This window comes from Schistocerca gregaria, chromosome 11 (assembly GCF_023897955.1).
Source record: "Schistocerca gregaria isolate iqSchGreg1 chromosome 11, iqSchGreg1.2, whole genome shotgun sequence".
In the NCBI taxonomy this organism is placed as follows: Eukaryota; Metazoa; Arthropoda; class Insecta; order Orthoptera; family Acrididae; genus Schistocerca; species Schistocerca gregaria.
In genome coordinates, this window is record NC_064930.1 from 102674687 (window position 1) to 102692351 (window position 17665).

A 17665-nucleotide genomic window follows, 5' to 3' on the forward strand; every position below is an offset into this window, starting at 1 on the left:
GAAACATTTCACGAGTGCGGACGGTATTTGCTCCGTGATACATTACCCGTGTTAAAATGGACCGTTTACCAATTGCGCAAGAGGTCGATATCGTGTCGATGTATGGCTATTGTGATCAAAATGCCCAACGACATCATCCAAGTGTCCGGGCCGTTCGCCGGATAGTTACGTTATTTAAGGTAACAGGAAGTGTTCAGCCACACGTGAAACGTCAACCACGACCTGCAACAAATGATGATGCCCAAGTAGGTGTTTTAGCTGCTGTCGCGGCTAATCCGCACATCAGTAGCAGACAAATTGCGCGAGAATCGGGAATCTGAAAACGTCGGTGTTGAGAATGCTACATCATCATCGATTGCGGCCGTACCATATTTCTATGCACCAGGAATTGCATGGCGACGACTTTGAACGTCGTGTACAGTTCTGCCACTGGTCACAAGATAAATTACGGGACGATGACAGATTTTTTGCACGCGTTCTATTTAGCGACGAAGCGTCATTCACCAACAGCGGTAACGTAAACCGGCATAATATGCACTATTTTGCAACGGAAAATCCACGATGGCTGCGACAAGTGGAACATCAGCGACATTGGCGGGTTAATGTATGGTGTGGCATTATGGGAGGAAGGATAATTGGCCCCCATTTTATAGATGGCAATCTAAATGGTGCAATGTATGCTGATTTCCTGCGTAAGGTTCTACCGATGTTACTACAAGATGTTTCACTGCACGACATAATGGCGATGTACTTCCAACATGATGGATGTCAAGTACATAGCTCGCGTGCGGTACTGAATAGCATATTTCATGACAGGTGGATTGGTCGTCTAAGCACCATACCGTGGCCCGCACGTTCACCGGATCTGACGTCCCCGGATTTCTTTCTGTGGGGAAAGTTGAAGGATATTTGCTATCGTGATCCACCGACAACACCTGACAACATGCGTCAGTGCATTGTCAATGCATGTGCGAGCATTACGGAAGGCGAACTACTCGCTGTTGAGAGGAATGTCGTTACACTTATTGCCAAATGCATTGAGGTTGACGGACATGATTTTGAACATTTATTGCATTAAAGTGGTATTTACAGGTAATCACGCTGTAACAGCATGCGTTCTCAGAACTGATAAGTTCGTAAAGGTACATGTATCACACTGGAACAACCGAAATAAAATGTTCCAACGTACCTACGTTCTGTATTATAATTTAAAAACCCTACCTGTTACCAACAGTTCGTCTAAAATTGTGAGCCATACGTTTGTGACTATTACAGCACCATCTATCGCAAAGCGAAAAAAGTGGTCCAACTAAAACATTCATATTCCTTTACGTACTACACGGATATGTAATAAAAAATGGCGGCTCCTATTTAAAAAGCGCAGTTGATATCCGTCGACCTATGGCAGCTCCATCTAGCGGGCCAACCATAGCGCCATCTGGTTTCCCCCTTCAAGTTAGACAAGTTTCGTTCTTTGTTGTTTTTTCGTGTGACGCTTATTTCGCGAGATATTTGGCCCGGTCGCGACCAGTGGAGCACCCTGAATAGACCACGTTATGGTGGCTGTATGATGCCCATGTTTTTGTGGCGTGGAGCACCGACGCTATCACTGTAATTTACCAGAGCCTTTGGGCCGCACAATGGTAGGGATCACCATCACTTGCCACCCACCAGGTTGACGTGAGCGCGGTCCTTGAAGTCGAAGCGCGGCGTGATCTCTCGGAACTGGTCGAGGATCTCATTGTGGCGCGCCATGTCGGTGGCGAGGATGCAGCGGATGATGCCCTCGCGGGCCCTCCGGTACGCCTCTGCGTCCAGCGACCTGAGGATGTTGCAGTCGGGGCGCTCCAGAATCCGGAACGCCACCGAGCAGTGGTGGTTCTCCAGCGGCGAGATGTCGTTGTAGCGCAGCGCCAGCTCCGTCTTGGCGTTGATCTGCCGCCAGGCACACACACACACACACATATGTACACAATCACACCACTCCGTGTGGGCTTCCCTACATCATCTACATTACACACAGGGTGAAAACTATTTAAACCGACACACTCTGGGACGTTGTAGGGGACATCAAAACAAATATTTTTCCCTAATCTTATTTTTTCCTATGAGGATTATTTAAACAGGTGGAGGCCGTATTCAGCTGTAGACAACTGCTGTCCACCAGTGTAGAAGTGCATTGTCTCTGTTTACTAATGCAGCGATACACCTGGAGTGAGTACACTGATATGGTTGGTGCGTACTACGTAGCGAACCACAACGGACGAGCTGCACAGCGGGTTTATCAACAGCAATATCCTAATCGCCGTATCCCGCATCATACGACCTTTGCTGCTGTGTACCAACGTCGGGTCATTTAGCAGATTACCTGCAATCAGCACTCCTGCAACTGCACGTAATGTGGGGACGAATCAGAAGAACGTAAGAACAGTCCTTCGAGAGCAATTGTTACGTCCATTTCACTTACAGCGTGGAACCAGTCGATTATCCACCCAGAGCACAGTTTTCACAGTGGTACCTGGAACAGTGTGAAATCCATCCTACATTTCCATCCTCTGTGTTGTTTACGATGAATCCACCTTCTGGCGTGATGGAGTCTCCAACGTGCACAATTAGCGTGTTTTGAGTGAGGGTAACCCGCATGTCACAGTTGCTAGCGCTCATCAAGTTTGGTTCTTCCTTAATGTGTGGGTCGGTGTTGTTGGGGACTGTTTAATTGCGCCGTATCTGTTACACAGGCCATTAAATATCATTGGAATTTTATCGCCAGAGCATTGCCAAAAGTCGCCAGGGATGGCCGAGCCGTTCTAGGCGCTACAGTCTGGAACCGCGCTACCGCTACGGTCGCAGGTTCAAATCCTGCCTCGGGCGTAGATGTTTGTGATGTCGTTAGGTTAGTTAGGTTAAAGTAGTCCTAAGTTCTAGGGGACTGATCAGCTCAGAAGTTAAGACCCATAGTGATCAGAGCCATTTTAACCATTGTCAAAATTGCTAGAAAACGTCCCGCTCCTCACAAGACAACGCATATGGTTCCAGCTTGGCGATTCCTGGACCGACGGTTCCCAGAAACGTGGATTGACAGAGGCAGAGTGTTTGTTGGTTTAGGTAATTTGCCCCCAGAGATATCTTCCTCTGCCGGTTTAAATACTCCTCATAGGAAAAAATGACATTAGGGAAAAATGTTTGTGGGGTTGTAGAAAAATATGCGCTACCAGTCACAATAAAAGGTTTTTTATTCGTCACACGACCGGTTTTGGGATCGCGCACTCCTTTGCGCTTACTGTGGCATATGTGCAACACCTTTGCACTTACTGTGGCTACGTTCTTTGATCAGAACCTATGAGTTACTGTGTGAGCAACATCTTTACATCTGCTACATCGAAGTTCTTTGCCCACAGCCCACATGTTTGTATGTAAACATAGTGTAGTGCACATCATAGTAGTGTAATATGGAGCTATACCTGATATATGGACGTGAAAATGACCATAAGTGTATAACTAAGTGGCCGAACTATCATCACAGCGTAACTGTAATAATAGTGCTTCATCTTTTTGCATGTACAGTTATATTTTCGTCAAATGCTGCCTTACCACTTACAATTGTCCCACTTGTATTTGTGTAGTCACCAGCAAATAATTTTTGTATTTATACAGTGATCTCCAACAGTACAAACATGTAAACGAATGTATAAACACCTAAAGATGGGCGCGAGCCCAAAACCGGTCGTGTGACGAAAAAAAAACCTCTTATTGTGACTGGTAGCGGATATTTTTCTACAGCCCCACAAATATTTTTCCCTAATGTCATTTTTTCCTATGAGGAGTATTTAAACCGGCAGAGGAACATTTCTCTGGGGGCAAATTAATTAAACCAACAAACACTCTGCCTCTGCCAATCCACTTTTCTGGGAACCGTCTGTCCAGGAATCGACGCACGCGACGACTGAAATGTGCCGGCGCCCCGTCATGTTGGAACCACATGCGTTGTCTTGTAGGGAGCGGCACGTCTTCCAGCAATTCTGGCAATGCTCTGGCGAGAAAATTGTAATAGTGCCTGCCATTTAATGGCCTAGGTAGCAGATATGGCCCAATTAAACAGTCTCCAACAACACCGAGCTACACATTAACGAAGAACCCCACTTGATGAGCGCTAGTAACTGTGGCATGTTGGTTATCCTCACTCCAAACACGCGAACTGTGCATGTTGAAGACTCCATCAATCCCGAACGTTGCTTCATCGGTAATGAACACGAAGGATGGAAATATAGGATGCATTTCACATTGTTCCAAGTATCACTGCGAAAACTGTGCTCTGGGTGCACATAAGCAACTGGTTCCAGGTTGTGGATACGCTGTAAGTGAAATGGACGTAACAATTGCTCTCGAAGGACTGTTCTTACATTCGTCTGATTCGTCCACATGTTATGTGCAATTGCACGAGTAATGATTGAAGAATGCCCCTTCACATGCTGCAAGACAGCTCCCTCAAACTGCAGCGTTCTTACCGTGCGACGGCGTCCCTGTCCAGGTGATCTGCTAAATGACCCGGTCTCACGCAGACGTTGGTACACAGCAGCAAAGGTCGTATGATGCGGGATACGGCGATTAGGATATTGTTGTTGATAAACCCGCTGTGCAGCTCGTCCGTTGTGGTGCGCTACGTAGTACACACCAACCGTATCAGTGTACTCACTCCAGGTGTACCGCTCCATTAGTAAACAGAGACAATGCACTAGTACGCTGGTGGACAGCAGTTGTCTACAACTGAAGAGCGTAATACGACTTCCACCTGTTTAAATAATCTTCATAGGAAAAAAATGACATTAGGGGAAAATATTTGTTTTGATGTCCCCTACAATCTCCCAGAGTGTGTCGGTTTAAATACTTTTCACCCTGTATTTTGCACTCAAATAAGGTAAGAAATGGGAACATATCAAGTTTGGGCTGTCTGTGATTGGTATGAATGTCAGTTGAAAATAATGAACACTGTCTATGCGTTTCAATGAATCTTACCTCCATTATCATGTGAATTTCTGTATGTTAAGAAGACACACGCTATATAAATGAAATAAAACATACAACACTTGTGTAATATGCTACAACATTTATAAATTTTGCAAACCAGATAAATGAAATAAAACATCACTTGTGTAATATTCCATAATATTTGTTATATTTACAAAGCACTTTTTGACCGCCTAGCCAAGGTTACAAACAAGGTGCATATGGAGAGTATCTCATCTGATATTCAGAGATTGCAATTTTTAATGCTTCATTTGGGACTAAAATGAGAAGAATTATTTCACTAAAAGCTGATTTAAAACTATTAACTTTGGTAAAATATGTAACTCGTTAAATACTGAACTACATGAAAAGTTACAACTATTTTTCTGAGAAGAAAATTGAGGAATATATAGTAACCTTTTCTGACATGTTGCAGGGGGGTTTGTGAACAAGTTTCCTATAACTGTTCAACTTAATTTTCTTCTCAGACATCAATAACTGTCATGAAACTTCCCGGCAGATTAAAACTGTGTGCCGGACCAAGATTTGAACTCGGGACCGGCATACAGTTTTAATCTGCCGGGAAGTCTCGTATCAGCGCACATTGCGCTGCAGAGTGAAAATCTCATTCTGGAATAACTGTCATGTTTGAAAACCAACGCACGTTCTCGATTGATGCACCTAGCTTAAAACTTTTAATCTCATAAAATTTCGCAGCAACACTTATTTATCTTTGTACGCCTTGATGGCGTAATAGCCGAAAGCCAGTTTGTAAATTATTAGTGTTACATGCTTCTTTTTATTCGAAATGTGTCAAATATTCTACCAAGAACCGACGGAACAGTCAATTAATCCAAGACATATTCGATTTCCGCACATGTTTTCTGTGAGAAACATCTACCATTGTATGGCACATGAAGACAATTCTGATGAGTATTACACCGTGTTTTCCCCAACGCTGTCAAAGTGAAACTTTATTATTTCCATGCCTCTGGGACATGCTGAATAAAATTTCATCGCCATTCCAGCTCATTTTTAGTACAGAAAAGAATCCACTCCTGCAGATGAAGAATGGTGTGAGTGCATGACGGACATTAGGTTTGTTGATCATCGCCACCTGAAAAGTTCAGTAACACTGTATCCCTCTATCATCCATCATGTACTCACACCATTCTTCATGTGCAAGAAAGACATTTTTCTGTACTGAAAATAAAGTTGCATAAGAATCAGTGTATCCTACAAGTATGGAAAACTGACATAGCAGCATGGTATAATTCGGTCAAGGTGTTCATAGTGTAAAACTTTTCACTTCTGTCACTCTATTTTCATAAGGTATACACTGAACTCAACAGTATCAACCTTGGTAAAGTCAACCAGTGTTACAATGCTCACTTTGACCTGGCAAATGAATGTTTAATGTCTTCAATCGATTTTATTAAAGCAGTTGGTGCGCTATCGTGTTACTGGAAACCTGATTCAAGTATAGCAGGGTGATTAGAAGAATGTCTGAAATGGAAAAAGAAGTGAAGCAAAATTTAGGGTAATGGAAATGAGAGAGAAGCGGGTGGGGTTTGAATCCTGGTGCCAGCAAAAAAGCCTACTCCCCTTGAATAGCACCAAGATGGCCCCTCTGTTTAACGACCCTGGCTAATGTCCGAATCCCCATAAACACTGTCACGTGACCTGACTTTGTGAGACACTGGAGACTGGTCTGGCACATGGTATGGTGTTCAGTAAAGCCATGTCCAACCCATCGCTCATTGGTCCAAAAGTGACACCAATTTCCAGTCGTTACTTCGACCAACGTGTCTGGTTGAGCTGTTCACAATTCACTGGCTCTAGACTCATGCCGTGGTGAAGAGCAGAGTTTGGATGCTGCCGCTTCTACATTACCTGGTAGATGTTGTTGTAGCCTGGGTGGTCGAGGTCGTGACAGATGCATGACGTCAGCAGCACCAGCGTCTCCAGGTCGCCCAACTTGGCGGGGAGGTCCACTGCCCACATCATGGCGTACATCTGACAACAACAGGAAAAGCAAATCAGTAAACGCTTATTGCTTAAAATGGTTGGTTACATGAAATCAGGCTGTTACACGACACGAACCGAAATCATATATATATATAGGAAGTATTACACCATGAAACACCAGGCTCGATATTTACCAAATTTTGTAGAATGCTCATCACATAATTGATATTACATGATTAAACTTTCGACACATTCAGAACTAGAGGTAAGCATCAAAATCAGTTTGAGGGGTCACCCCAAACTCGACCTCCTTCCCTCTGGTATGAATACAATATTGCATTGGTTGTGGCATGGAAGCTAACAGCCCCAAATGCCGTCTTGAGAAATTTCCTGCTATGCCTGGAACATACAATGTGTCACTTTCTTTGCTGGTGGATGGTATGGAAGTAGATGTCTTCTCATTGCATTTCACATTATGTCCGTGGCAGAGAAATCTGGGGGACCACGTACGTCAGTCGAGGATTCAACAGTCCTCAAGGCAGCTGCGATGTGAAATGTAGTGTGGGGTCTTGCATTATCCTGCTGAAATATTGAATTTTGTACCATGGTCATGAAGGGAGCAATAACAGGATGTTATATACTGGGGACCACTAAGCGGCCCTTATTCAACTATTAAATGACTCGTGTTGTCATATCAAGTTGCTCACCATATCATGACCCAAGGAGTTGGAGTGATATGGATCTCAAGATACGGTGTTGATATGATCACCAGAGATAGAAGCGAGACTCATTGTTGAACAACACGAAGTGCCACTCAGTCACCCACTTTACTACTCTCTCACTACATATTGCAAGTATTTGTTATTTGTGGTGTAAACAACACAAGGCAACTCGAGATGTTAACCCAGTTTCCAGTAATGTGTTTCTGATGACTTGTGATGAGTCTCTGCCTGTAAGCTATGTCCAACTTTGAGCTGTTGTCATCCCTCTATTTGTCAGAGTCAGTCTAACAATCTTGTGATCTACCCAAAGTGTGGTCAGTCTCAGAGAATCCGTCCTTACTCTTCTCGGCACACTGTTTTCATGGGTCCATCTGGTCCATCGTATCACCACATGTTCTCCAGGCATTTCACTCTAACGAGCTGTCTATGTGGTCTGTCGAGGGTATCAAAGAAATTACGGCGCACTGAAAACATTTAACTGAATTTTCTCATTTTGAGAACAATAAAGGAATGGCCTGGTTTAATTACTAAAAACATTCAAAAGTCAAGATTGCATAAATATTTCTTTACTTAAAACAACCGGTTTCGACAGACTTTGCTGTTATCTTCAGGTCTGTAGCAAAGTGCATATACGTGGAAATATGTCTCATAACCTGAGTTAAGACGTAATAGTTGAGGTTAAAAGTTAAAATGAAAGTGGACTTGTACATTTACATACCTTAAAAAGTCATTTTGTTATGAAATATGTTCATTTTAAGACGGGCCTCATCCTAGGAGGTTCAATTTAAAGACGTTCCATAATGAAAAGACTCTTTAAGGTATGTAAATGTACAGTTATGTTTCCGTTCTTGCAATGCCAAATTAAAATTCAGCTTATGAGACTATTATCATGTACATGCTCTATGTTACAGACCTGAAGATGACAGCAAAGTATGTCGAACCTGGTTTAGCGATCTTGGCTTTTGAACGTTCTAAGCACGCAAACATTTTTCAAACTGTTAAAATTACTAATTTTCCCCCCACTAGGAAAGCGTTTATAACAGCGGTTTGTAGAGCCCTACCTGTCTCGAACGAGAATCGCTGAATGACCAGACGCATCCATGACAAGAGAACGCAACGCCACATAGAGCAAAGTAAAATGTGCACACACATGAATTTTATGCACTTAAATCGCACCAAAAATGACTCGAATCATTAATTTTTTGAATGATTTGCAGATTAAATCGTAAGATAAACTGTTGTTGCTGTTGGTTTTGTTGTTGTTGTTGCTGTTGTTGTTTGGTCTTCAGTCCGAACATTGATTTGATGCAGCTTCCCATGATACTCTATCCTGTCGAAGCTTCTTCATCTCCGAATAACTACTGCAACCTACATCCTTATGAATCTGTATACTCATCTCTAGGTCTCTCTGTACGATTTTTAACGCCCACTCTTCCCTCAAATACTAAATTTGTGACCCCTTGATGTCTCAGAATGTATCCTATCAACCAATCCCTTCTTATAGTGAAACTGTGCGACAAATTTATTTTCTCGTAATTTCAGTACCTCCTCATTAGTTACATGATCTACCCATCTAATCTTCAGCATTCTTCTGTAGCACCACATTTCAAAAGTTTCTATTCTCTTCTTGTCCAAACTATTTATCATCCATGTTTCACTTCCATGCATGCCTACACTCTGGCAAATACCTTCAGAAAACAATTCCTAACACTTAAATGTACAGTCGATGCTACCAAATTACGCTCCTTTGGAAACGCTTTTCTTGTCATCGTCAGTCTACATTTTCTGTCCTCTCTAATTCAGCCATCATCAGTTATTTTCTGCCCAAATAACAATTTCCTAATCTAATTCCCTGAGCATCATCTGATTTAATTCGACTACATTCCATTATACTTATCCTGCTTTTGTTGATGTTCATCTTTTATCCTCCTTTCAAGACACTGTCCATTCAATTGCCCTTCCAAGTCCTTTTTCCTGTCTCTGACAGAATTTCAATGTCATCGGCAAACCTCAAAGATTTTATTTCCTCTCCCTCCTACTCCAATTTTTTCTTTGGTTTCCTTTACTGCGTGTAAAATGCACAGATTGAATAACATCAGGGATAGACTACAATCCTGTCTCACTTGTCAACTACTGTTTCGTTTTCACACCCCTCAACTCTTGTTACTGCCGTCTGGTTTCCATACAAATTGTAAATAGTCTTTCGCTTCCTGTATTTCACCCCTGCCACCTTTAGAATTTGAAAGAGAATATTCCAGTCGAAATTGTCAAAAGCTTTCTCTGAGTCTACAAATGTGATAAACGTAGGTTTCCCTTGCCATCCTCTAAAGTAAGTCATAGGATCAATATTGCCTCTTGCCTTCCTACGTTTCTCCGAAGTCAAAAATGATGTTCCCCGAGGTCGGCTTCTATCTGTTTTTCCATTCTTCTGTAAAGAGTTTGTGTTCATATTTCGCAACAGTGACTTATTAAACTGATAATTCGTTAATTTTCCCACCTGTCAGCGCCTGATTTCTTCGGAATTGCAATTATTACATTCTTATTTAAGGCTGAGGGTACCTCGCCTGTCTGGTACATCTTGCACACCAGATGGATGAGTTTCGTCATGGCTGGTTCTCCCAAGGCTATCAGATCTTCTGATGGTATGTCGTCTGCTCCTGGGGCCTTGTTTCGACTTGCGTCTCTCAGTGCTTCGCTTAGCTGGCACGCCTGTAATTTGAACTCAGCTGACTAGCAGAGTAAACGAAATGAAGGCAGTGTATGATATTACATTACAGACGACTTCCATCAACTGGGACTTTAATACGCTGACGTGAAAGATTTTAAACACAGCTCTGATAATAATTTTTGAATGATGTGTGTTTTATTAGCAATGAAACAGTTTCTTGAGGAAACCCCCCGTCGGAGGTTCGAGTTCTCCTTTGGGCATGGGTTTGAGCAGTATGGCCCTGCAGGAACTTACCACAAATTTCCAGTTTCCATCTGCTTCTGTGAGGTGTAACCATCACTGTTGACATTTATTATCAAGAGATGAGACGTCTTGCAGACGCAATCCAAGAACAACGACGAGGAAGACTGCGTGAGCTGATGCTACTCCACAACAGAGCCTGCCCGTATTCTGCTAGACTGACAAGAAACCCTGTACAGGAGTTGGGTTGGGAAGTCATTCCATACCCACCTTTCCCATCTGATCTTGTGCACTCCTATTTTTATCTCTTCCGTTCTCTATTGAACAACCTCCAGGGGGACTTCCTTTCCGAATGAAGGTGTGCTCTGAAGACGGTTCTACGACTTGAGAACCACATAATTTTTGCACTTGCAGAATTAGAAAGTTACTCCATTGTGTGTTTCTTCTCCTCTTGTTTTGCCTCTGTATGTGCGCATTTGGAACTGCGTTAGGCCTGTGTCTTTTAGCCGTTCTCCTTGTTCGGCGTCCGTCTTCGTCCCTTCACCGCCTGTGTTCCTGTTTCTATGCGCTTGGGCGCTGATGACCACGCTGTTTAGCGCCCGTAAACCTCAAACACACACACACACACATTGTTGGCAGATTGTTGTAAATAGCGGAGGATAATACATTACTGTCAACGAAACTGGTGCAGTTGTAACACCGGTACAGTTAAGGGCTATGAGGCTTGGCTAGCACTTGGATGTGTGACCATCCAGGCTGCCCAGTACTGTTGGCGATTGGACTGCACTCAGTCCTTTTGAGGTCAGTTGAGGAGCTGTTTGATTGAGAAGTATTGGCTCTGGCCATGAAGAGAAGCGCCTCTGGTCATGAAAACTGACAACAGTTGCTGACCACATGATTCTCCATATCTGCATTCAGTGATGCCTATCAGCTGAGGATGACACGGCTGTCCGACTGTACCATTGGGTCTTCTCAGGCCTCTTCAGACAGAGTAGAATATATTACCGATGACTAAAGTCTCTGTTATCTGTTGTGTTTATGTCATGGGAAGAAGCTACGAACTTATGCACCAATCTAACAGCCACAGTGTTTCTTAGTAGCTAGTATTTTGACACTGTTTTCCTTTTTGGGTATTCTTCCTGTATAACAAATTTCAGAATAGGTTTCGACATACCCGACTCTGTGACCAAGGCCGCTAATGCATACTTGTGCAGTGGTGTTTGACTCAGGGGTAAGCAGGTTCCAATTCTAGTACTGGAAAAAAATTTTCACTGTCAATATTTGGCCGGCATGGGGAAAAGGGGTGGCGATGCGAAATTGCTGATTGTAGACTTTGGGTCAATGTCCACCTCTCAACAGTGTCTCATTAAGTGAGGGCATGTGACACTGTTGGTGGTGATCTGCCATTGGATGGTGGCATTAGGTTAAGCAGAGTAGCTCCCTTGGTGATATTCGTGAGGAATAGGCTGTGTGCCACCATCGGGTTTCAACCTCTCCCTTCTCTCAACATCATCATCACCACTGTCATCATTTAACAGTTCCAGTTTCCCAGGTACCCTCTTCTACTTTGCCCTGTCCAAATACACCTGTTCATGGAGAATACATTCACTGTCCGTCCTCTGGTCATTAGGTTCAAGGTCTTCCTTGAGGTCTTTTCCCATCCACCTTTTTCCAAATTTACTTTAGCTGTTCTAGTTGGCTCCATTCTCATCTCATGCCCATACCATCAAAGTCTAGATGCGCCAATTCGATCTAATAGGGATGTCTTTATTCTGGCTTCTTTCCTCACCTCCTTATTCCTTGACTTGTCCATCTTTGTCTTCTGGATGGTGGATCTAAGAAATTTCATTTCTGATGCTTGCAGCCTTGATGATTCTCTTTTTGTGAGGGTCCATGTTTCAATACCATAGGTCAATATTGGTATGAAAGTTATTAAACATCATGTCTGGTCGTTTTTGGAATCCAGTCATCCCATTAAAGTGATCTTACTTGTTGGTAGAATTCAGATCCTTTTTGCACTCTGTTGGTGATTTCATTTCCAACCAAATTATCAGTGGAGATTACTCTTCCAAGGTGAGGAAAACTGTCCACAGACTCTAGCTGGTGGTCTCTTAGTTTTACACTTGCTGGTTGCCCATCTCTGTTGACTGCCATCACCACTGTCTTGGTCTTGCTGATGTTGAGATTATATTTCTGGAACTGAGATTTCCATCCATAGAGTCTGATCTGTACTTCCTCTTCAGTTTCACCCCATATCATGATGTCATCAGCAAAGGCAAATGCATTCAGTTTTGAGTCCTCCCACAGGCATGACCAAGCGAGGTGGCGCAGTGGTTAGCACACTGGACTCGCATTCGGGAGGACGACGGTTCAATCCCGTCTCCAGCCATCCTGATTTAGGTTTTCCGTGATTTCCCTAAATCGTTTCAGGCAAATGGTGGGATGGTTCCTTTGAAAGGGCACGGCCGATTTCCTTACCCATCCTTCCCTAACCCGAGCTTGCGCTCCGTCTCTAATGACCTCGTTGTCGAGGGGACATTAAGCACTAATCACCACCACCACCACCAACCACCCACAGGCATGGGTGTCTGTGTGTTTGTCCTTAGCATAATTTAGGTTACGTAGTGTGTAACCTTAGGGACTGCAAACCATGATGATCGGCCTTCCCCAATTTGTACACAGCTATCTCTTATAACACTATCATAGGCTTTTTCTATATCCAGGAATACATCAACATCATACAACACACACATTACACTCCACTCCACACACACACACACCCACACACACACACACACACACACACACACACACACACACACACACACACACACACACACACACACACATATATATATATATATATATATATATATATATATATATATATATATATATATTTCACTGCCAGACACCACACTTGCCAGGTGGTAGCCTTTAAATCGGCCGCGGTCCGATAGTATACGTCGGACCCGCGTGTCGCCACTATCAGTGATTACAGACCGAGCGCCGCCACGCAATAGGTCTAGTCTAGAGAGACTTCCTAGCACTCGCCCCAGTTGTACAGCCGACTTTGCTAGCGATGGTTCACTGACAAATTACGCTCTCATTTGCAGAGACGACAGTTTAGCATAGCCTTCAGCTACGCCATTTGCTACAACCTATCAAGGCGCCATAGGCGTCAAGAATGTATTCTGAACTGAAAATATTGTGAATCATGTACCGTCAAGACTGACGTTCACCATTAATGGATTAAAGTTAAGTATCAAACTAATTACGTCCGCTTTCTGAATTCTAATTCCTTGTCATGTTCCAGACCTCACATCAGTATCGTCCTTCCCTCCTCACGCCAGCCTCAGTGAGCTAAAACGCGTGCATTTCGGCTTCTTCTAGTAACACGGTGTTGGCTCTACTGCCAACACTATATATAAGCAATGATCACACGCACGGCACAGCGGACACACCAAGAACCGCGGTGTTGGCCGTCGAATGGCGCTAGCTGCGCAGCATTTGTGCACCGCCGCCGTCAGTGTCAGCCAGTTTGCCGTGGCACACGGAGCTCCATCGCAGTCTTTAACACTGGTAGCATGCCGCGACAGCGTGGACGTGAACCGTATGTGCAGTTGACGGACTTTGAGCGAGGGCGTATAGTGGGCATGCGGGAGGCCGGGTGGGCGTACCGCCGAATTGCTCAACACGTGGGGCGTGAGGTCTCCACAGTACATCGATGTTGTCGCCAGTGGTCGGCGGAAGGTGCACGTGCCCGTCGACCTGGGACCGGACCACAGCGACGCACGGATGCACGCCAAGACCGTAGGATCCTACGCAGTGCCGTAGGGGACCGCACCGCCACTTCCCAGCAAATTAGGGACACTGTTGCTCCTGGGGTATCGGCGAGGACCATTCGCAACCGTCTCCATGAAGCTGGGCTACGGTTCCGCACACCGTTAGGCCGTCTTCCGCTCACGCCCCAACATCGTGCAGCCCGCCTCCAGTGGTGTCGCGACAGGCGTGAATGGAGGGACGAATGGAGACGTGTCGTCTTCAGCGATGAGAGTCGCTTCTGCCTCGGTGCCAATGATGGTCGTATGCATGTTTGGCGCCGTGCAGGTGAGCGCCACAATCAGGACTGCATACGAGCAAGGCACACAGGGCCAACACCCGGCATCATGGTGTGGGGAGCGATCTCCTACACTGGCCGTACACCTCTGGTGATCGTCGAGGGGACACTGAATAGTGCATGGTACATCCAAACCGTCATCGCACCCATCGTTCTACCATTCTTAGACCGGCAAGGGAACTTGCAGTTCCAACGGGACAATGCACGTCCGCATGTATCCCGTGCCACCCAACGTGCTCTAGAAGGTGTAAGTCAACTACCCTGGCCAGCAAGATCTCCGGATCTGTCCCCCATTGAGCATGTTTGGGACTGGATGAAGTGTCGTCTCATGCGGTCTGCACGTCCAGCACGAACGCTGGTCCAACTGAGGCGCCAGGTGGAAATGGCATGGCAAGCCGTTCCACAGGACTACATCCAGCATCTCTACGATCGTCTCCATGGGAGAATAGCAGCCTGCATTGCTGCGAAAGGTGGATATACACTGTACTAGTGCCGACATTGTGCATGCTCTGTTGCCTGTGTCTATGTGCCTGTGGTTCTGTTCTATGTGCCTGTGGTTCTGTCAGTGTGATCATGTGATGTATCTGACCCCTGGAATGTGTCAATAAAGTATCCCCTTCCTGGGACAATGAATTCACGGTGTTCTTATTTCAATTTCCAGGAGTATATATATATATATATATATATATATATATATATATATATATATATATATATATATATATATATATATAGAGAGAGAGAGAGAGAATTACAAATATGTAATGGAGCAGGTTACAAATAAATAAAAAAATAATAAAGACATGTTTCGACATGTCAGATTGGCCATGTCGCGGACCAAGTGGATGTTAGAGACTAGAGAGCGGAGCAGGACTCACCATCTGCGCGACGCAGAAGGAGTGCCGGAAGTTGTGGAAGGGCACCTCGTTGTAGTTGTTGTAGACCTCGTAGAGGAAGCGGCGCAGCACGGGCAGCTCGATGGCGAAGCGGGTGTGCAGCTCGAGGTCTGTGTACATGAGCTGCAGCAGCAGCAGCACCTCCTCGTCCTCCCACTGGCACCCGTCGAACGTGGGCTGCCGCAGCCGCGCCCGCACCTCGGCCGACACCGACGCGTCGCTGATGACGGCGCCGCGCCCGGGGGCAGAAACGTCAGCACAGCGGCACGCGGCACGTAGGCAGTGCGGGGCAAGTGCATCGCCGGACACGACAGAGGCAATACCACGCAGCAAGACAGTGTGAAGGATACGTGCTTAACGCTTTGGACACTGACCACTTAGAACAATATCGGGCGTAGCAAACAAGCCATTTACACCGTTATTTAAAGTGTTACCAACACCTATGTAACTGATGTATATTCAACAGTAATACATACTAACAGAGGACGAAGCTGCAAGATTTATTAGTTACTTTGCATCTTTAATACACTGATGCTCATAAATTAAGGATAATGCTGATACACGGTGAAACAGCGCTGTGGCGGGAGGTTTGCGGGTTTAAATCACCTCGGGGTATGACGATGCGGTGCATTTGACCTGTGGTCGTCGCACGGTGGCGCTGGCAGCAGTCCACATACGCAGAGGTGTGTTGGTGGATGTCAGAGTACGGTGCAGCCAGTAAGTGTGCAGACGTTTTCAGGCGTGCTAATGGTGACTGTGTGTTCAAAATGGCTCAAAGAACACATATTGATGATGTTATGAGGGGTAGAAAACTAGGGCGACTGGAGGCTGGTCAGACACAGCAGGTCGTAGCATGGGCCCTCCATGTACCACAGAGTGTGATCTCAAGATTGTGGCAACGATTCCAGCAGACAGGAAACGTGAGCAGGCGCTACAGTACGGGAGGTCCACAGTGTGCAGCACCACAAGAAGACCGATATCTCACCATCAGTGGATGCAGACCGCCACGGAGTGCTGCAGCGAGCGATCTTACCGTAGCCACTGGAACAGTTGTCTCCAGACACACAGTCTACAGACGACTGAACAGACACGGTTTATTCGCCCGGAGACCTGCAAGGTACATTCCACAGACCCCTGGTCACAGGAGAGCCCGTAAAGCCTGGTGACAAGAACACAGTACATCGGCATTGGCTCTGAGCACTATGGGACTTAACTTCGGAGGTCATCAGTCCCCTAGAACTTAGAACTACTCATACCTAACATAAGGACATCACACACATCCATGCCCGAGGCAGGATTCTAACCTGCGACAGTAATGGACGCGCGGTTCCAGAATGTAGCGCCTAGAACCGCTCGGCCACCAAGGCCGGCTACATCGGCATTGGAACAGTGGCCCCAGGTTATGTTGACAGACGAGTCCAGGTATAGTGATTCTCGCCGGGTATTCTTCTCGCCTGAACCAGCAACCAGATTCCGACCCATTAATGTCCGCCCGCCGGAGTGACCGAGCGGTTCTAGGCGCTACAGTTTGGAACCGCGCGACCACTACGGTCGCAGGTTCGAATCCTGCCTCGGGCATGGATGTGTGTGATGTCCTTATGTTAGTTAGGTTTAAGTAGTTCTAAGTTCTAGGGGACTGATGATTTAAGTCCCATGGTGGTCAGAGCCATTGGAACCACTTTGAACCTTAATTTGCTTGAAAGGGACCTGTATGGATGTCGTGGTTTGGTGGTGTAGGGTAGGATTATGATTGGTGCACGTACACCCCTGCATGTCTTTGACAGAGGAACTGTAACAGGTCAGGTGTATCGGGACGTCATTTTGCACCAGTATGTCTGCCTTCTCAGGGGTGCATTGGTCCCACCTTCCTCATGATGGATGATAACGCATGACCCCACCGAGTTGCCATCGTGGAGGAGTACCTTGAAGCAGAAGATATGAGGCGAATGGAGTGGCCTGCCTGTTCTCCAGACCTAAACCCCATAGAGCCCTCAGTCGACGTATCGCTGCACGTCTTCAAACCCCTACAACACTTCGGGAGCTCCGA

At 45.4% G+C, this 17665-nt stretch overlaps 1 protein-coding gene across 1 annotated transcript in view; it reads right to left on the reverse strand.

The window, feature by feature from the left end:
- The window catches only part of LOC126295146 (high affinity cGMP-specific 3',5'-cyclic phosphodiesterase 9A-like), a 2007270-nt gene that overhangs the window by 70227 nt on the left and 1919378 nt on the right, over positions 1-17665 (reverse strand). Inside the window, exons 9-11 of the mRNA XM_049987432.1 lie at positions 15601-15838; positions 6898-7020; positions 1672-1935 (exon numbers count right to left, since the gene is read on the reverse strand). Coding sequence (XP_049843389.1) covers positions 1672-1935; positions 6898-7020; positions 15601-15838 — 625 coding nt within the window. The remainder of the gene's footprint in view (positions 1-1671; positions 1936-6897; positions 7021-15600; positions 15839-17665) is intronic.